A 21,559-nucleotide genomic window follows, 5' to 3' on the forward strand; every position below is an offset into this window, starting at 1 on the left:
GTGGTGTTTTTCTTAGTCAATATGAAAAACAGAGAAGACACAGACACCTTTCACTGTTGTGTTTTTCTGATGTACCGCAAACTAAGGTAATAGATGCCAGACAGAAGGCCAAGAACCAGTACGGCGCTGTGTACTCCTGATACTGAACTCTGTATGGCCATATAACCAGAAATTATAGTAACACCTGGAGTACACTTCTGATGATCAAGAAAACTGGAGTTAGTACTTACCGGTAACTCCTTTTCCGGTGGTCTTCCAGGACAGCCCTTGAGAGATGGAGCTCCTCCCATCGACCCAGGAAACACATTGCCACAGTTCAAAAGGCGGTCCCTCAGGTCCCTGGTCAGTCATTCACCAAGAACCGAAGGATGGAACTGAAAAACATATAAACCATAACAGGTAATAACATTAGTACATCATTATAATCAAATAAAGGGTGGGATCGTGCTGTCCTGGAAGACCACCGGAAAAGGAGTTACCGGTAAGTACTAACTCCAGTTTTCCCAAGTGTTCTTCCAGGACAGCCCTTGAGAGGATCCCCAAGTACTTACCAGATTAGGGGGGGACCACGGCCTGGAGGACTTTCCTCCCAAAGGCCTGATCCTGACTAGACATTAAGTCCAGTCGGTAATGCCTTGTAAAGGTGGAAAAGCTTGACCATGTGGCTGCTTTACATACCTGCTCCGGGGTGGCACCAGCTCTTTCTGCCCAGGATGCAGACAACGCTCTTGTGGAGTGAGCTTTAACACCCTCAGGAGGATCTCTATTCAAGGCCTTATACCCCTCTGCTATAGCTAGCCTAATCCATCTAGCTATGGTTACTTTTGAAGCTTTCTGTCCCCTACGCTGTCCGGAGAAAAGGACAAAAAGGGAGTCTGAAATTCTGAATGGATTTGTTACTTTAAGGTATTCTAGAATACACCTCCTCACATCCAATAAATGAAAACGTTCCTCTTTCTCATTTGCTGCATTTTGACAAAATGAGGGAAGGACAATATCTTGGGACCTATGGAAGCTAGATGCTACCTTTGGTAAGAACCCAGGGTCTGTCTTTAGAATGACTCTGTCTTCTAGGATCTGTAGAAAAGGTTCCCTGATGGAAAGGGCTTGGATTTCACTGACCCTACGGGCTGAAGTGATTGCCACCAGGAGTACTGTCTTAAATGTAACAAGCCTTAAGGAGGCCTCCGAGATAGGCTCAAAGGGTGACCCCAAGAAAGCTTTTAGTACAACTGCTAAATCCCAGGATGGGACTTTGGTGACTCTGACTGGCTTGCGTCTAGCGACTGCCTTACAGAATCTAGCGACAAAAGGATTTTCCTGTAAACGTTCATCTAGGTACACACTTAAGGCAGCTATCTGTACCTTAATGGTACTTAGGGTTAAACCCTTGTTTACACCTTCCTGTAAAAACTGTAGAATATTAGCCGTGTTTATGTCACGGCTATTCAACCAGCTATTAAATTTTTTCCAGACTTTTTTGTAAATAGCCCTCGTGACTGGTTTGCGACTCTGTAGTAAGGTCGCAATTACCTCATCTGTCAGGCCCTTACTCTTTAAGATTTCCTCCTCAGTAACCACGCCGAAAGCTTCAGTGTGGCGACCTGTGGATGGTAAAGAGGTCCCTGCGACAGGAGGTCCTGTCTGTAGGGAAGCCTTAGAGGTGGATAATCTGTCAATTGTAGCAACGTTGTGAACCATGGTCTCCTGGGCCAAAACGGTGCTACTAGAATCAAACAGGTTTTTTCCTTGAGGAATCTTGCTAGGACCCTCGGAATGAGATGAAGAGGGGGAAAAGCATACGCCAGACTGAAAGACCATGGAGCTTGCAAGGCATCTACAGCCAGGGGCCGATCTCCTGGGTTTAGCGAGAAAAAATTTGGAACCTTTGCATTGTTTTTGTTCGCAAAAAGGTCTACCTCTGGTTTTCCCCAGTGATTTGTTATGAGATTGAATGCCTCTGGGTGTAAGGACCATTCTTGGTTCGAAATCTTTTGTCGACTCAAGAAGTCCGCCGTGTTGTTCAGCTCTCCTTTCAGGTGGACTGCAGAAATGGATTCCAGATTGGCTTCTGCCCACTGGAAAATGCGTCTGGCTACTACCATCAAACGAGGACTTTTGGTACCTCCCTGTTTGTTTATGTATGCTACAGCCGTCATATTGTCTGAACGGACTTGTAGATGGTGACCCTGTATTGTGGGGTGAAAGGCTAAGACCGCTCTCAGGATTGCTGTTAGCTCTTTCCAGTTGGAAGAGAAACATTTCTCTTCCGGGGTCCACTTGTCCTGGACCCAGCTTGAGCCGAGGTGTGCTCCCCAGCCCCAACTGCTCGCATCTGTTGTCAGTGTTGAAGTGATAGGAAGGACCCAATGAACCCCTTTGTTCAGGTTCTCCCTGTCCTTCCACCACCAGAGGGAGCGTTTTATCCTTGAGGGGATCAAAACTTCCTCCTCCAGATCTCTGCCCCTTAATTGTTCTAGCAGAAACCCCTGAAGGTCTCTTTGGTGGAACCTGGCCCATTGTACGGCTGGAATGGCTGCTGTCATAAGACCTAAGACCGACATTACTTCCCTCACTGTACATTTGGGGCTGCATTGAAGAAAAGATATTCTCTGCCACAGATTCAAAATCTTTTCTTCCGGCAGTATAATTTTTTGATCTACTGACTTGATCCAGTAACCCAGATACAGGATCTCCTGTGTTGGGGTTGTCTTGGATTTCTCCTGGCTGACAATCCACCCTAACCGACTCAGGCTGAGTTGAGTCAACTCCAGATCCTGAGAAAGACGACTCTCCGAGCGTGCTGTTAGGAGTAGATCGTCTAGGTAGGGAATAATTGAGACTGACTGAAGCCTCAGTGGAACTAAAGCCTCTCCGAGAACTTTGGTAAAGATTCTTGGGGAGGATGACAGACCGAAGGGAAGCGCTCGGCACTGAAAGTGGTAAACCCTTGTGTCTATCTGTACTGCCATTCGAAGGAATTTCTGGCATTCCTCCTTTATTGGAATATGCAGATAAGCATCCCTTAAATCCAGGGTAGCCATAAACATCTCTTTCTGCAGGAGATTCTTTATGGAGTAAATGGACTCCATCCGAAATCTCTTGTAACGGATGGAGCGATTCAATGGTCGGAGATTCATAATTAATCTGAATCTTCCTGACGGCTTTTTTACTACAAAAATGTGAGAGTAAAAACCGTCTCCTTGTTCCTGTATAGGGACTGGTGTCAATACTTCTTGATCCACCATCTCCCCTATCAGTAAGGGTAAGGCCCTGGCCTTTTCTGAGTGACTTGGAAGTTTTGTCACTACAAACTTTGAAGGAGGGCGGCTGTGAAACTCCAGCGCATGACCCCTTTTTATTATGTTTAAGACAAATTCGTTTGAAGTTGTCTCTTCCCATTGTGGAAGGAATTGGCTTAATCTTCCTCCCACAGGGACCCTGGCATCACTGGGGTTTGGGATCCTGATTGGGGCGGCTAAACAGTATGCCCCCTTTTCCTTTCCCTTTATGCCCCGACCAATGTTTTTTGGGGATTGAACTCTTCTCTGGTTTAGAGGGTTCTTTAAAGGGACGAAAAATTTTTCTTTGAAAATTTTTCTTTTTTGCGGGAAAGGTTTTCTTTTTATCCGCCGTCCTTTCTAAGGCGGAGTCTAATTCAGGCCCGAAGACTAAGTCTCCTGTAAAAGGGACGCTGCACAGGCGGGTCTTAGACGCCGTGTCTCCCCCCCAGGTTTTCATCCATACTGACCTCCTTGCTGCCACTGAAAGTGCTGCTGACTTAGCCGCAAATTTTACGGAGTCCGTGGAGGCGTCAGAGATGAAACTGGTGGCCTTAAAAAGCATAGGGAAGGATTTCAGAAGCTCCCCCCTAGGAGTGCCTGCTTTTAAATGTTCTTGAAGTTGCGACAACCAGAACTCCAGGTTTCTAGCTACACAAGAAGTGGCTAGAGCTGGTTTTAAGCCTGCCATAGAGGCATCCCAGGCCCTCTTTAAGACAATGTCAGTTCTCCTGTCCATTGGATCTTTCAGGTGACCCATATCTTCAAAAGCCAGATCAGCTTGTTTTGAGATTTTGGACAAAGGGGCGTCTAGTTTAGGATTTTTATTCCAGACCGCCTCTGGGCTCTCATCAAAAGGGAACCTTCTCTTAAGGGATTTAGGAAAGAAAACCTTTTTATCTGGTTCAGACCACTCCTTAAGGACAAGGTCAGAAAGCACCTTATGTATAGGGAAAACCCTTGCTTTCTTTTTCCCCAGAGCCTCATACATTTGATCATGTCTAGATAACTGAGTTTCTTCCTCCTCAATTTCCAGCGTATCATAGATAGCCCCCATTAGCTCATCTACTTCCTCAAGAGACAATCTATACTTTGAGGCTTTGGATGTTACTTGATCCTCTTCCTGACCCGAGTCAGTGTCAGAGGAATCGGGGCTAATCAACGTGGGGCTAGGCTCCCTGATCATACGGGGCTCCCCTGAGCTGGGTGTTGTAAGGCATGGTGAGGAAGAGATTATAGTTGCTTTACTCGTGGAGGCAGCTGCAGCTGATCCCACGTCAGTGATTAACTCCCGGAGGGACTTAAAGGTCGACGCCATTTCCTCTTTAAAGGAGCCCAAAAACTTTGCTAAAGGGGAATCTGCCTCAGATTTAAGCAAGCTTGCAATGCATTGCTTGCATAGGGCTTTGTTAGAGCCAGAGGACAACCTATTCCCACAATTAGGACACTTTTTGCGGCCTGTCTTGTCTTCCCTTGGGATATCTTTAGCCTGAAATAAGAAGACAAAGGATTTCTTAGCGTCAGCCCCATGTCCCTCCTTCAATCACCAAGTGCAAACAATCTCACTGTGAGTAAACCGCCACCGTGGGGCACTACAGGACCCAGCCTACAAACACCACCACTCCACCAGAGTAATAGCATGCCCAGCAGCCTACCTGGGATTGGTTGGTGCCTGTCTCCGCCGGAGTATCCTGGGGAATAGCCTCCATGGTCCCCCTCTGATGCTCCCGATCCCGCCGCTAGTCCGGTATTGCTGGACGCTGGTCGGGCTTCACAGGCACAGCGCTGGCTCTCCCTCTCCTCCTTGTACCTTTAGAGACCCGGAACCGGAAGTCTCGGCACGCAGTGATGACGCGGTTCCGCCGGAAGTGACGCTCGGCGTCTCCGACCCCACCGCAACAAGGAGCTGAGATGGAGGTTCCACTCACCGCTCCTGGGGGAAACCAGCGCCATTCTGCCCCTGGCCACCTCGGCACTGGAAGGAGGAGGGTAACGGGTCTGCTCCGAATCAGCTGGACGGTACCCGAGCCGTTTAAAAAAGGTATGGACCCAAAACTGCAGCCAAGGAATAGGACCCGGTCCCTCATGGCTACAGGTTCTCAGGCAGCCCCTGAGAGGGGCCTTCAGGTTCCTGGCAACATGTTCCTCCGACGGAGGAAACACAAATGACTGACCAGGGACCTGAGGGACCGCCTTTTGAACTGTGGCAATGTGTTTCCTGGGTCGATGGGAGGAGCTCCATCTCTCAAGGGCTGTCCTGGAAGAACACTTGGGAAAATGCAGTTGCATAGCCAGCTCAGTATGATAACAGACAAGACACCTGCGACCTACAGTTGTGTACTGCTGGTGCTGGACCAAGTGCAGTCATAACCAGCAGAGTGACACTAACCCACTTCTGATTAGCAACAGGGTATAGTCAAAGAACCAACAGAAAATGTCACGAACCATTCAATGTTGTGCACTTCTGATTAGCAACACTGCACAGTCCCATAACAGAAATGTCACTAGCAAAAACTCATTGCTGTGCGTTTCTGAATAGCAACTTGTACAGTCGTATAACCAACAGAAATGTCGCTGACAATTCTATGCTGTGACTGATTGGAAATAGTGTATGGTTATATGTAAGAAATGTCACTAGCAATTCAATGTTATACGTTTCTGATAAGCAACAGTATACAGTCACATAATATTATGCATTTCTGTTGAGCCATAAGATAGTTATAACAGAAAAGACACAAAACTTCCCATGGTGTGCATTTCTGATGTGCGGTCAGACAATCTATCCTAGGCACAGCCTGAACTTCCAATACTAATCCTTCACCAGTGAAAGAGCATGGTAGTTCCAAATAATGGAGGTCTGAGACTATAACACAGTAGTGGTAGTTGTTACGCTACTACTGTATAAGTCCGAATAGGTGTAGCCAACCCACCCACAGGTGGGAGTGAGTCCAAGCATCTAAGGCAGGCATGTCCAAAGTCCGACCCATGGTCCAATTTATAACGGCCTGCCTGGTGATAGAGATGGATAGATAGATAGATAGATATCTTTTGTTGCCCCCGACAATCTCCCAGTGCCGGGGCCACAAAAAATATATAGTCCGGCTGCCTCGGAGGCGGGGTGAGTGCCATGCACACAGGAAGATTATTTTCTGTTTACACGGCAGCCTCTGTAATAGGAAGTCCCGTCTCCAGCGCTGCCATTAGATGACTGTTCTGTCCATCAAAGGAGGCAGGACTCTCTCTTAAGGAGGCCGCTGTGTTAACAGGAGATTCCCCTGTAGGATCTCTTTGGCACTCGTCCTGCCCCCTCCAAGGCGGCAATGATGGAAAATGGTGCATTCCTGGCAACGGTGGGGCGTTGCAGATGGGCACTAACCCTTATTTTTTCACAGTTCTTTATTTCAAATTTTTAGTTTTTATTTCCTGAAACTTCCCTCTTAAAGTGAAGGTGCGTGTTATATAATAATACCACTGACTTCATCTCTTCACCACACAGCCACAAAGGCAAGATAATTCTTGTCGGGCAGTGTATTAGTGCTTGAATGAACACACCTTAGACCGAATTTTAATGGTTCAAAGAATGTCAAGCAAAATGGTCGGCCCTCACGCATGTTCACTTCATCAAATTTGGACACCCCTGATCTAAGGCCTTAACGAGCACAGACCCAGAGATTAATTAAGTCATTCTCAGGAAGAGATGATCACAATCTTAGCCTGGAGGTAATCAGACACCAGTAGGACTTCACACTAGATACACTAGATACAAGCTAGTTTATGTAGCTTTAGCATAGAGGTTTACCCCAGGAACCCCCCCCCCCAGGGTAAAAAAATTAGGGGGCAGGCTTTTAGGAGCCAAAAAAAAAAAAAAAAAAAAAAAAGAACACTCTAAATGCACCATTGTGGAGCCACCTGCTAAATTCATAGCAGCCGGCCTTAATTTCGATAACCTAGTGTGCATTTGCTGACCAGGGAAACCTGTTATTCCTGGAATTTCCAGGTTCCTGTAAACCACCTCACAACCTTCCCATTAACTGTTTAGGAATGTTTAATGGCAGGACAGCTTGTAAGAGACTGTGCCCAACAGATCACACCTCTTCACTAAATTCACCCATATTGATGTACTATATTAGGGTTTATAGTGGTAGGCTGGTAAGCTAGTTTTGCAATAACCACAGAATCCGATTCACAAGGAAGCTGTATACATTGGTCAAGCTGAAGCTTCTGGGCTATTTGTTCCCAGACACATGGGAAAGGATAGTAGCACCCTGGATTAAGGGAGGGAGTCCTATCTCAAAACCCTAAAACCACCTGGCTTTTATTAGGGGGATTCTGCTGCTAAGCTCCCAAGGCAAAGGGAAGTACTCATTGCTTTGTCTTTCCCCTTTTTTACCACAGCCACAGGGCTCACTTTTCCAACCTCAGGAAAACTGAAGGAGGAGAATAGCAGCCAAAATCACCACCTTCCAAGTTGTTGTCCCAACTGGAGAGATGCAAAGATAGGCTGTGTGATTCACACTGCACCAGCTCTCACCTCTCCTGGGACCCAACTTTTTCAAAGGGAAGAGGGAAAAGCCAGGGCCAAAAAATTTAGCCGCGTTCAGCTCTAGTCTGGTTATCCATATCCCCCCCCTTCCCCGTCTATCTGGGCAAGAGGGAGTAACAGTGAGGGTAGGATAAGGGCACTAGGCCCCCCTCCAGAGAGGCTTTCCAGAGAGGATGTGCCCTCTCTAGGGGTGAGCTACTCTGTCTCAGGGCCCTGGGCTGTTGACTGCTCGGCGGCATCACAGAAGGTTTTAACAGTTGCCAGCATTTCCGTTTGCATGGATGAGAACATTTTTAATCAGTGCCGAAGCCTCTTTTCCTGTTTATTTATGCATTTATAGTAGAAGGGCTTTGAGTGAGACTTGGGGAGTTTGTCCTTACAATATCCAGACTTTTTTGAGGAGCTATGCCCTGTAGCGGCAGGAGGGTGTTTATCTGGGGCCTCCTGGGCTCCGCCGAGGGACTATATGTCTTCCCCCAGACTGCGGGCTTGTACTGGGGAGGGAGGAAGGGTAAGGTAAAGTTCAGCCTGTCCTGACTTTTCCAGGATTCTTGACACCAAGAATCTGGATTTTCTTACCCCCTTCCCAACCTCTCTTTCCAAGGGGGTTGTACTCACCGGACCCCGACCTGGATCTGGCCGCAGTAATTGCTTTCCCTTCCTCTTGTTCCATGAGGTTAGCAGGGTCCTGGGCTGCTGGGGCATGTACAGCCGGCTGACCGTTTCTCACCGCCTTGCTCCGCTCTCCACACGCTTCTCCAGGTTGCGCTGTGACTCCAGCTGATGCGGATGTGCCTCGGAGTGAGGCTTGGAAGACAGGACTTGCTGAAACTTAGGCAATGAGGAGAGCGGCTGATGGTGGAGATTGAAAGCCTCAGCAATGGTACGCACTCCCTGCGGCCAGAGCGCTGGTGTTAACTTGGGGGCGACCTGTGAGGACAAGCCTGCAGGTTAGTTCAGCCCTCCCCGGCTTCCCTAAAACCTGTCTCAACAGGGAGCCATCAGACCCTCCCCGGTCATCCAGTCTTGGGAAAAAAAAATAAAAAATAAAAAATAAAAAAAAAACCCCCAAAAACCATGCTGCTGTGTTCAGGAGAAACACAATCAATACTGAGGATCAAGGGGAAGTGTGGGGACTTATAGCAAAGCTGTCAAGTGATTGTTTTTCCTGTAGGGAGGAGCCCTCATCTCTCAGATGTCCCGTCCTTGAAGTTGATAGGAGAAAATGTATTATTAAGAACAACACATACATACACACAAACCCTACTCTGTGGCTGGTACATGCAAAATTTAAAGTTGTGCCAGAATTAAAGAAAATTCGTTTTTTAAGAAAGCATTTGCAAACTGAATATTCTACCCCAAGAACATACCTTAAAGGCTTCATGGTGAAAATTCGGACATCTTTACTAGCAACTGCAAGGATGTGGAATGATCTCCCCAAGTTCGGAGCAAATGCAATATCATGAACTGGATCTGTGATCATCATCAAAGTTTCAGCTTTTACATATTTTCTGCAAAGAAATAAGATTTAAAAGCCTCCTAAATAACTTGTGCAAGTAAAACAGGCATTTTCATTAGAAAAATATGGCAGTCATCACAAGCCTATACAAAACACAAGTTAACCAAGTTAAGTGTATCCAAAGTTAGAAAGGAGGTAAGCTACAAGTGTTGAGAATGGAGAAACATCAGCATAGGGGAAGCACATCCAAATTTGAGAAAATACGGGCACCATGGCTAGATGTACCAGGGCTTGCCCCAGTGGATCTGGCAGCAGACAGACTATTGGGAATAAATGGTTACTTGGTTATGAGGAATACTGTAACTTACTGAAGATACATGGTATTGAACTGTATTGCGCTGATTAAACTGTTGGTATACCAACTCTGCTAAAATAAATACCTTTATTATTGCCCCCCCCCCCCCAACAAAAAAAAGGAGGTAAGCCAAAAGAAAAAGTTAACATAGATATAACTTACAGTCATTAGGATTTGTCCTTTGAACCAATTCCTCTTCTGTTAGAACAGGGGTAGGCAACTAATGTTTGTGCAGAATCACTGTGCCCCTTAACCCCTTTCTCCTGATACACGCTGGGGGAGGGGCTGTAACAGGTAGTCAGTCCCGAGTGTGTGGGACTGGAAGCATCCACATGATACTTAGAGAGAGACCTGTTGTATCAAGACTCCATGTAAGAACGTGCATCGCTTTCTGAGTAATAACCCCTCCCTGGTTAAGAAGTGCATCCAGCCTGTGTGTAACGTGCCGAGTGGATACTGGCAGCATTGCCAGCAACACCTTGAGAGCCCCTTTGTCCAAGGGACATAAAAGCAACCTACTGCCCACACCCAGCCTGCCGCTAAACGTCTGGCCCACCAGTGCACGTGATAAACAACCGATGCAGCCAAAAAGCCACTCAGCTGTTATTCTCAAGCAGCAAGACCAGAGCGACCAGCCAGCCCATTGGCCGGACACCCAAAGCTGTAATCAGCTTTGATTGGGTCTCAGATCTAGTAACATGGAAAAAATGTCATGAGTTAACTTCCGGTTTACAGAAGACTTAAAAACGCCAAATAAAAAAAAAAAAAAAAAAAAAAAAAAAAAAGGACAGCATTCAAAAAAAGCCAAAACTAAAAAAAAAAATAAAACCGCCACATTCCTCTGTCCTCACTCAAGTTGCGACCGTGGATGTAAACAAAACCTTCCAACGTTAAAGTGAAAACCTGTAGAAATTTTTAGAGTACCGTAGTAATGTAAAAGGGTCCAGAAATGCAGGGCTGTGTAATGAAGCAGGTCAAGATTAACATCTTCACTTATTTGCAGGTGAATGCAGCCCTCCATGCATTCACATACATTGAATCCAGCCCTAAAGTGGAAAAGGGTCGCTGACCGCTGCGTTAGTTGTAATCTTCGGCAAGTGACGCCTTGCCCACCATCTCGGCACAGGTTAATACAGCTAAGGGACTGTGACAGGCTTAACAAAAGAGCCCGACTATGCTGTCCCTTTCTGCACAGCTCTTCAATTCAAAGAAGCCATACTACAGCGTAGTTATTTTTACATACTACAACTTTAATTTTAACTTTCATCATCTAACTTTGGAAGCAGTTAACTTGCATTGTATAGGCTTGTGATGACTATTACATTTTAGACAATTAGGCTTAAATCGGATTACCACTTCGACAAAATTTATATCATGTAAATTTGGAAAAATGCAAAGTTTCTCTTACCTAGTGTTCTCATTATATTCATAGATTTGAACTTTTCCCATTATATTAGGGCTGCTGTCATCACTACCCACTGCAATCATAGGAGAATGAGCACGGCAACTAAAAAACAACAAAACAAAGAAAAGTTACAAAAACTGATCTAATTCACATCATAGCTGTACAAAATGATTCAACATGAACAGTTAATTTTCTAAAAAGCTGTAAGTAATGTTAAAGCCTATGATGTAATAAGGGGGAGGTAGAATTGCCTGCTCCAACTAGCTGGCAGTATAATTTGAAACAATGTCGCCACCAGCAGCACCACATCAGTCTGTGTCCAGGAGTTGCAACTACACGCTGGTTATCAAACTACTAATTAAACTACTAGGGAGGAAAAAAATAAATTGCCAATGTATACTACACTTCAAAGTGCAATTCAATGCAACAAGTCTCTCTCTAATACGGGTATGGGGTTACCTTTAAGAGCTGCAGAGGGCACAGTGGCATGGCAGCGATTGCGTGCACGAGAGCCGACACATGGGTTTGTGTGTGTAAACAGGGGAGGAGGAGATATAGCATTTGCTCCTACAAAGACATTTATAACACTGATCGCTGTATAAATGTCAACGGTACCAAAGATGTGCCAAAAGTGTCTGATCTGTCCATTGCAATGTCGAAAAAAATAAAAATTAAAGTTATCACAGCCATTACTAGTAAAAAATAAAAATGTCTTTTTTTATAAAAAGCCCATAGTTTGTAGATGCAATAAATTTTGCGCAAACCAATCCATATAAACTTATTGCGATTTTTAACAAAAAATATGTAAAAGAATACATAATCGGCCTAAACTGATTGGGGATATTATAGCAAAAAGTAAATAGTTTTTTTTCAATATTGTCAATTATAGCACAAAAAATAAAAAGACGCAGAGGTTTTTATTTGTGGGAAAAAAGGATGCAATTTTGTTTGAGTACAGCGTCACATGAACTCTCTTGTCAGTTAAAGCGGCGCAGTGCCAAATTGTAAAGTGCTCTGGTTAGGAAGGAGGTAAAATCTTCTGGGACTTATTGCACTGTCTTGGCCTGTGTTGGGTGTTAATAAAAATAATATTTGCAAAAAAATAAGTCTTCTGTTGCTGAAGTGGTTAATCATTTGTTCTTGGGGTTGGAGACAATTAAATTTTACTGTCAGATGGCCATGCTTACCAGGAAAGGAATAAGGAAATTTTTTGTACTCGCCCATTTAACACTTTTCTCATCAGCCAATTACAGCAATTTATTTGCGTGTCCGATTTCTGAATTTACTGAAATGGCCCATATCAGTACCTGAACAACAGTAGGCAAGATGTTTAAATGAACATAAGGGTTCTGTAAAATATGTTTTTCTCCCTTCAGCAATAGTAAAGTTAGTTTTGTTTTTTTGTATGGAAAATGTAAAGAGGAAAGTGACCTGGAAGGATTCCAGGAGATGCAACTGCAGCTGAGCTTGCAGGAGATTTCATGCTGTAGAGACCACTGACTGAGGTTCATGACATCAGGAGCTTCGTATATTCTTACAACACCATCCGCAGAACAGGTGGCCAACATTAAGCCCATGTGTTTAGGTGCAAACTTGACATCTGTTACCGATGTTCTGCTGTCCACAAGTGTAGTTCTTTTAACCTAAAAAGAGAAGCCAATAAAAAAAATAAAAATAAAAAAATAAAAATAAAGGACAGGTAAACGTTTTTACAATAAACACACTGAACAAAGTTTAACTATAATGATAGGAAAAAAAGTTTTGGACATAGTGGAGAGGGATTAGAACAAGTCAGTCGTTTTATGCTGTCTGTGTCCCCGTTAAGGAAGATTTGTCCTGTGTACTATTATCGTTGAAATCAAACCCCAAATTTTGGGTCCCCATAAATTAGAGGGGAAATCTTCCAATGGGGACACTAGTTCTGATGTGCTGGGGGTTCCGTTCATTTGCAGGAAAATTGTTGTTTGGTTATGGGACAGGAAGAGAACAGGAATCTCTGCAATGTGACACCGGGGGTGGGGAACATTAAAAAACACACACACACGGAATGTGTATAATCCTCCCTTATTCTATAAAACAAAACACTCAAAAAATAAAAGCTTTCCTGGTTTGCATAGCAATTATTTACAAAACCTTGTGAGGTTACGATCTGTAAAAAAGGAAAACATCTGTGGGCAATCACAGAACACTTTACTATAAAACCACTACCACACAAAAATAAACTGTAAAGCACAGAGAAGAGGAGAAAAAAAAAAAATAAAAAAAAAAAAAAATAAATAAAGTTAACATGTAGAGCATGCCCTTTCCTGCATTCTGATGAAGCATTAAAGAGGAAGTAAACCCTAATGGTTTACTTCCTTTGTCTCCCTGCAAAGGAAAAGCATAATGGGCTACTATGCATCGCATAGTAGTCCATTATGTGTCACTTACCTGACAGGAGCCAGCGAAGTCACCACTGTCCCCTGTAGTTCTGAGCATCCATCTTCTTGGTGGGTCTCGCCGAAGCAGTGATGACGTCACTCCCACGCATGCGCACGGGAGCCGACACTCGCGGCATATCGCCGCAATCTGCGGCTTGCCCAGTGCGCCGCTGTCTACAGTGGCTATCTTCAGGTAAATATCTCCTAAACCGTATTGGTTTAGGAGATATTTCTTGGACCTACAGGTAAGCCTTAATCTAAGATTACCTGTAGGTCAAAGTGGTTTGTAAGGGTTTACAACCACTTTAACAGTCACATTGATGCAGATAGGTACTCAATACACCCATTCTACCCTGGAGGACACAGACAATGATGAGAAGCTGTGGATTGTTTGCGATTAAAGCTTCCATGCATGGTGCAAATGAGACTACAAGGATAAGTGTGATACTGGTATGCACACGAGAATACCATAGACACTCAGACACACACAAACTATGGCCAGAACATCTTACCACTAAACCGCCGGTATAGTACTCCGATTGTATTAACCACCTAGTGATATCTACGCAATTAGTTACTTGCTGAAATGGCATCTAAGCAAATGTTTACTGACACTCAAAAGGTCTAACTGTGGACATTACAGTATTGCACAATATACAGCCAATAATCTGGGGAGGTACATTTGACTTAATAATAGCACCAAATAATGCTGAAAGTATTGGACAGGCTCTTGTGGACTAAGACTATAAATCATACTTCCAACATAGACATTTACAAAAAACAAAACACATAACCTGAAGGATCAGATAACAGCATTTTATGGCCTATTGCACACAAGCATAAAAAGCAGTAATGGTGTAGCATGCAAACAGCCATGTAAAGATCCATAGTGCAGTAATGTATGGATGCTCAAGCTGTGGCCCTCCAGGTGTTGCAGAACTACAAGTCCCATGAGGCATTGCAAGGCTGATAGTTACAAGCACGACTCCCAAAGGAATGATGAGACTTACTGTTCCACAACAGCTGGAGGACTACAGGTTGAGCACCCATGCAGGATCATTAAAAGCCTTATACAAAATGTTTATTTTTATTTTGTTAAAGAAGTTCAGGCAAAACGTAAATGTTAAATCTGCTCTGCGCTACATTCTAAAACAAATCTAACCCTGTAAAAGCAAAAATCACTATACTTAGCTATCCTGCACCTGATCCAGTCCCTGCATTAGCTACGCCTTTGCTGTGTAGGTGGGTGCAGAAGAGGCACCCGACAACAGAAGCCCCAAAGTCAGTCTATGGGTGGGAATCACTTCCTATTCATTTCACAGCCGTTGTTGGTCCTATCCTGCACACATCTGCCGCTGGAGACCAGCCCAGATCAGGTGCAGAATAGGCAAGTACAGAGTTTCACCAATGCAGTCCAGATGCTTTTCTGCATGTGCGTTTGATGCATTCCATATAACCTACTTTCCATGTGTTTTTGATGTATAAAAAAAAAAAAAAAAAAAAAAAAAAGCACTGGACTGAATGTGGTGTGAACTGACCGTTACACCTCTACTGTAATTTTGGTCCACTCTTTCACAACTGCTCCATGTTTCATACTGAAAAGGGTTCTTTTCCCCAACTTCTGTTTTGAGATCTCTCCACAGGTGCCCTATGGGATTTAGACTTCTTGTTGGCCAGTTCAGGACTCTTCAGTGCTTTGTCTTAAATAATTTCTGGGTGCTTTTTGAGGTGTGCTTTGGACCATTGTCCTACTGAAAGAACCATTATCACTGACAGAAACCCAACTTTGACAGTGGGCCCTATATTTCACCCCAGAATTCTTTGGTAGTCTTCAGATTCCACAATTCCATGCGCAGTCAAGACATCCAGTGCCTGAAGCAACCCCAAAACATGAGTGAAGAACCTCCACCATGTTTGATTGTATTCTTTTCTTTAAATTCCTTGTTTCTTTTTCTGAAAACAGTAGCATGAGGTGCTTTACCAAAAAGCTGTAATTTTGTTTTGTCTGTTCACAGCACATTGTCCTAAAGGATTTTGGCTTCCTCAGGTAAGTTTTGGCTTAAACCGAGGAAGAAATTATTTTATTTTTAACATTTAGGATATAGCAAAAAGTAAAAAAAAATATTGTGTTATCTTGAAAATTGTCGCTCTTTTGTTTATATTGTAGGAGGACAATTTGTTTGGGTACAATATTGCACGACAGCAAAAATTGGCAGTTAAACTGACAGTGCCGTATTACAAAAATGGCCTGGTTAGGAAGTAGGTAAAGTCTTCTGGGGCTGGTGGTTAAAAGATACAGGCAAGTTTAATTACAAATTACAGGAGTATCAAACTTAAATGATAATCATTTTGTCCAGTCCATTTATGGAGTCTTGCATGGAATGTGTCAGATTTGGATTTTTGTTTCTCCACTTTGTGTCATACCAATACAAACAAAAAATAAACACGTGAAAGCCTAGACATTTGTAATAGAAATAATTTTCTGGGCGAAGTGGTGCATTATCTGACAAAATTGCAGGGGTGGCAATATTTTTTTGCTATGACTGTACACATCAAGCTTTACACCCACTCAAGCTCTGCAGAAAAATAAAAATAAATTATAGTAATTAAATTAGGACCTGGAAAGGTAATAAGACCACTTTCACATAAGTTTTAAGCTACTGATAAATCTTACCCAGTGACTCTGCCCACGAGGTTTGTCATTTGATTCACCTACTATTTCCTCCCAAACAGCAGCTGTTCTATCAAAAGAGCATGAAGCCAAAACCTGCCCAAACTCTGGATGAGCCCAAGTGACACGCCATACAGAGCCGCTGTGTGTCTGAGGAGAAAGGCACATAACAGTTACTCATACAGATCAATCCTGAAGCAAAATTATAAATATCAACATTGCTTTCCTTTTTCTGTAGCTAAATTAATGCTAGCCATACATGGACTAAAATGTGGCCATTGGCTAGTTAAATGACAAAAATAAAAAAAAAAATAAAAAAAAATAAAGGAGATCCATAGTTTGCCTTGCTGCACCACCCAGCTCAACAAACTTCAAATTTGAGGAAAAAAATCGTTGGCTAAAAAGTGATTGCACCCAATGAGCTGTGTCTAGCATGGATGGCGGAAGCTGTTAGATTTCTTTTGCCCAGCTTATTCAAAAATGAAGCGAGCAGAATGTAAAATTATAGAGAAAAATAAAATAAAAACACAAGCAGAATTCATAGGTTGCTTAATTAAGTTGACGTCCTAGTCAACTGCGCCCTTCAAGTTCAAATGTTTTTTTTTTTTTTCAAATTTTTTATTTAATACAAGAAGACCAGGGTACATGAATCAGTACATCCAAAAGTATAGAAAACAATACAACTGCAAAATAAACAAACGGCAACATTTCTATACCCATGTAGGCATAACGCCCTACGTTAAGGTCTCACCACTAGGGAATGCTAGAGGGTAGGGTCAGTTTGCCACTTATAATTCCCGCGGCCGACACGTCTCCTCCAGGGAGGCGAACAGCCCGTCCAGGTGTGGTGGAGCAGCAATGTGTCTGACCATGCACACGTGGTCCCTCCTACTTTTTTATATTTTTTTATGTTTAAGGTGGTAGTCTCGACCTCTCCCTACGGCGTTCCTCCCAGGGATACTAAAAGACCGGGGGAGGTCCGCCGAGCGAGAGTGTAACCTAACAAGGGGACAGGCCAGTAAAAGAGGAGGTAGGGGGGGGGAGGGAGAAGGGGGGAAAGAGGGTAGGAAAGAAGGATTCTGTAACAATATCCCGAAAAGGTCATCATTCAGCATTCCTGAGAGCACGACCTTCAGTAGAAAACCTGAAGGCATTCCATGCCTGCCAAGTCTTAGAGTACGCTTCCTGTCGGTGTTGGCTGGTGAGGATCAGGTCCTCCAGCCTGCTGATGTCATCTACTTTGTGTAGCCATTGAGCGACTGTCGGAGGATTAGAGGATTTCCAGTTGAGAGGTATGCACGCCTTAGCAGCATCCAATAGGTGTCTTATCACTGATTTGCCATATTTCCGGGCAGGAGTATCCGTCATATGAAAGAGAAAATAGGCAGGCGAAAACGGCACCTCCCTATCAGTGAATGTCTGGGTAGTGCGCCACACCTCCCTCCAGAAACCCTGCAATCGGGGGCAGGACCAGAATATATGCAGGAGGGTACCCTCCTCTAAGTGACATCTCCAACATCTGTCCGAAGTCGTCGGGAAAATCTTGTGTAGTAGTGCGGGGGTTCTATACCAGCGGGAGATAATTTTAAAGTTTGTTTCCTGTTGCCCAGTGCATAGTGAGGATTTGTGGGTGTAGTTGATTATTTGTCGCTTCTGATTGTCTGTGAAGGTAACCGCTAGGTCCTCTTCCCACTTGGCAAGATATGGGGGCTGGAAATCCCTTGGGGGTTCAATCAACATTTCATATGCCATAGACAGTGTGTGGGCGAGGGTCCCGGTCTCTGTGCAGAGCCTCTCCAGACAGGTAAGGGGCCTCTGTGAGTCAGTGGGTGGCGGCGGCATACTCTGGAGGAAATGGGATAGCTGGGAAGCCCGCAGGAAGTCAAGGCGGTATGGGCCCCCCAGGTCCGTCAAGTCCGCGAGCGTCGTCCATCTACCCCGTTGACTAAAATGAGACGCTAGGGAGAGACCCTGTCCATGAAGGTCCCGAAAACACTTGTCTCTGAGACCAGGGGTGAAACTCGGGTGACCGATCACAGGCCGCACCGGCGCGTCAGGTGTCGACAGGTCTGGGTCAGTTAAAAGGAGTGAGCAAATCTTTGCTGTATTGCCTATCAGGGGGTGACGTCTAAGCTCCATAGGTAAATCTCCATAACACCACGGGCTGCCCGTCAATGAGATGTCAAATTGTTCCTGTTCTAATTGCGCCCAAAGTTTAGTGTCTTTATGGCGGCACCAATCCAGAAGTCTACTGAGGTGGGCAGCATAGTAATATTTCCGGATCTCTGGCAATGCCAAACCCCCCCCGATTCTTAGGGTTGGAAAGCATGCTCCTGGATAGACGTGGATGCTTGCCCGCCCATAAAAAGCGGGTGAAAAGTGAGTGGACCTGCCCGAAAAAGGCCCTGGGAACATGGACCGGGAGGGCCTGGAATAGATAGAGAAATTTTGGCAGGATCGACATTTTAAGAATATTACAGCGGCCCAGCCAGGAGTGCATTCCGCCCACCCAGTCATCCAAAAGCTTTCGTACGGTTTTCAGTAAGGGGGGAAAATTAAGTTTAAAAAGTTGCGAGACGGAAGGGGGAATAAAGGTGCCCAGGTACTTCAGGGCAGTATCCGACCATTTCAGCGTAAAGGAAGTCTTTATCCGCTGCAAACGTGCGGGTGGTACCCCCACTCCCATAGCTTCGGATTTTGAAAAATTTATCTGCAGGTTAGAAAGTTGGCCGTAAACATGAAATTCCTGCAAAAGGGTCTTGAGAGAGGTCTCAGGGTCTGCTAAGGAGAACATAAGGTCGTCGGCATAAGCAGACACCTTATGCCTAGTCCCCCCGATCCCTATCCCCTTAATGGCCATGTTGTTACGGACATGGCACAAAAAGGGCTCCAAGGTCAGTGCGAACAGCAAGGGGGACAGAGGGCAACCCTGTCGAGTGCCATTCGTAATGGAAAACACGTCAGAGAGCATCCCATTCACCCGTACCCTCGCCGTTGGTCCCGAATAGGCTGCTGAAATCCAGCGTATCATTTTGTCTCCAAGGCCTACATGTCCAAGGGTGGCAAACATAAAGGACCACTCAACCCGATCGAATGCCTTCTCGGCATCTGTGCCAAGAAACACACACGGGGTCCGGGTCTTGGAAGCTATATGGAGCAGGTTGAGGACCTTCGTGGTGTTGTCCCTTGCCTCCCTAGACGGGACAAAACCCACCTGATCTAGATGGATCAACTGAGGAAGGTATTGTTGCAGTCTCGTGCCCAAAACCTTAGTGAAAAGCTTCAGGTCTGAGTTCAGGAGGGAGATCGGGCGGTAGCTCCCACACTGGGTCAGGTCCTTACCTTCTTTGGGGATCACCGAGATATGCGCCCGCAAAGTAGTGTCGTGAAGTCTGTTCTCCCTCCCCAGCCCATTAAAGAGGTCTACTAAAGGGTCCCCCAGGGTCGGCAGTAGGATTTTGTAGTAGGCAAGAGTCAACCCGTCAGGGCCCGGCGCTTTACCCGGTTTCGTATTCTTCAATGCCGTTTGGACTTCTGACAACGTAATGGGCTCCTCCAGAGCGGCACTTGCCTCCGGAGACAGGGATGTCATTTTGGACTCAGTGAGATACTGCGAGACAACGGAGGGCAACGGCGGCACACCGGACAGGTTGTACAGGGAACTGTAATAGTCCATGAACGCCTGTGAGATCTGCAGGGGTAGCGACCGTTTTTGTCCCGACGGGGTCACAATCTCGGGAACGTAGGAAGCCAAACGCTGTGCTTTCAGGGTCTGTGCGAGGTAACGCCCACATTTATTACCCGACTCGTATACCGTCCGTCTACATCTCTGCAGTGCAGTCTTAGCTCTATATTGAAGTAGGTCGTTGATTTGTGAGCGGAGAATGTCCAATTCCACGCCGAGGGCCGACGACGGAGATGTTTTATGCGTCTGTTCTGTGGCATGGAGCTTTGCTAGTAGGGAGTCTAATTGTTCAGTCCTGTCTCTTCAGTCTGGCCCCGTGTTTTATAAGGACCCCCCTGATGACCGCCTTATGGGCTTCCCACACTACCCCCATACCACTGTCAGGGGTATTGTTCGTGGCAAAATAGTGGCCTATTTCTTTGGTCACATCTGCCAGGATTACAGGATCCTGTAGCAAACTCTCGTTGAGGCGCCACTGCGCTGGAGGATGGGTAAGGTTGTCTGACAGTGTATACCGCATGCTGATCGGGGCGTGGTCGGACCACGTAATCGACCCGATAGAGGTGTGGGACACCGCATGTAACTGCCCATGAGGTATTAGAAAATAGTCCAGTCGTGAATAAGTCTGGTGTGGTCTGGAAAAGAATGTGAAGTCACGTTCCCCCGGATGGAAAAGTCGCCAGACGTCTATAAGTTGCGCCGAGTGTAGGGATAAGCCTATACGCTTGCGCATGTCTCTCGATGTAGTAGATGTACCGGACGATGTGTCCTCCAGAGGGTCGAGGGGGATGTTCAAGTCACCTCCAACTATCAACTGACCTTCCGCATAGCTCTGAAGATGATCCAGACGCTTGCGAAGGAATGTATCCTGGCGGTCGTTTGGGGCATAAAGATTTGCTAGTGTGACCTTCCTACCCCCAATCAGTCCCTTTAAATATAGGAAGCGGCCCTCCTCATCTGTTCGAGAGCCGATCAGCGTCCATGGTACCCTGGCCGAGATTAAGATCGTCACCCCTCTCGACTTGGCTACCGCATATTGGGAGTGGTATGCAAAGGGATAATGACGGCTTTTAAGGAATGGTAGACTACCATCTCTAAAATGAGTTTCTTGGATAAAAACCACGTCCGCTTTAGCCCGACGCATATCGTGTATGAGAATCTTACGCTTTTCGGGTATATTGAGGCCCTTCGCGTTTACTGAAAGTATATGAATAGCCTCCATCGCTGCAAGCGAAAGAGCGGACAGCAATACAAAAGGTAGGGGCGGGGTAGAAGAGGATGGGAAGGGGAAGTAAAAGAAAAACAACAGAACAGGGGGGAGGGAAAGGGAACGGAAGGGAGTTAGAAAAAATTGGGGAGTCTCAGGAAATAAGGAAGGGTGTAGAAAAACTAAATAAGGGGGAGGGGGGCCGTCACAGTCCTAGACGGCCAAGTAAACAAACCTAAAGTAGCCTAAACGGCTGCAACACTCACCAGAGCTACCTCTGGTAACCGAGCGAAAACCTAAGTGGGAGCTGGAGTGAACCGAGTTGTAAGGGTGAACTCCCGGTCCAGTATAGCATCCCCTCCCCGGCAGCCAACAAGCACATGTGAAAAAATAGATAATGACAGATATAATAATATAAACATATAAAAACCGGCATAACATTAAAAAGTTAAGAGCAAAGACATAAGGTAAGCAACTACATAGAACGTCCCATGCGGCAGTTAGTACGGCCAGGGGGGGGCGGGGGACCATCA

At 45.3% G+C, this 21,559-nt stretch overlaps 1 protein-coding gene across 2 annotated transcripts in view; it reads right to left on the minus strand.

Moving 5' to 3' along the window:
- Window positions 1-21,559, minus strand: part of SEH1L (SEH1 like nucleoporin) — a 74,929-nt gene that overhangs the window by 43,640 nt on the left and 9,730 nt on the right. For both annotated transcript variants that reach the window (XM_077492402.1, XM_077492403.1), the window contains exons 3-6: window positions 16,138-16,284; window positions 12,475-12,686; window positions 11,047-11,145; window positions 9,195-9,335 (exon numbers count right to left, since the gene is read on the minus strand). In XM_077492402.1, coding sequence (XP_077348528.1) covers window positions 9,195-9,335; window positions 11,047-11,145; window positions 12,475-12,686; window positions 16,138-16,284 — 599 coding nt within the window. The remainder of the gene's footprint in view (window positions 1-9,194; window positions 9,336-11,046; window positions 11,146-12,474; window positions 12,687-16,137; window positions 16,285-21,559) is intronic.

Source organism: Lithobates pipiens, unplaced genomic scaffold, assembly GCF_037356315.1.
Source record: "Lithobates pipiens isolate NorthernLeopardFrog02 unplaced genomic scaffold, aLitPip1_a1.2 Scaffold_19, whole genome shotgun sequence".
NCBI classification, from domain to species: Eukaryota; Metazoa; Chordata; class Amphibia; order Anura; family Ranidae; genus Lithobates; species Lithobates pipiens.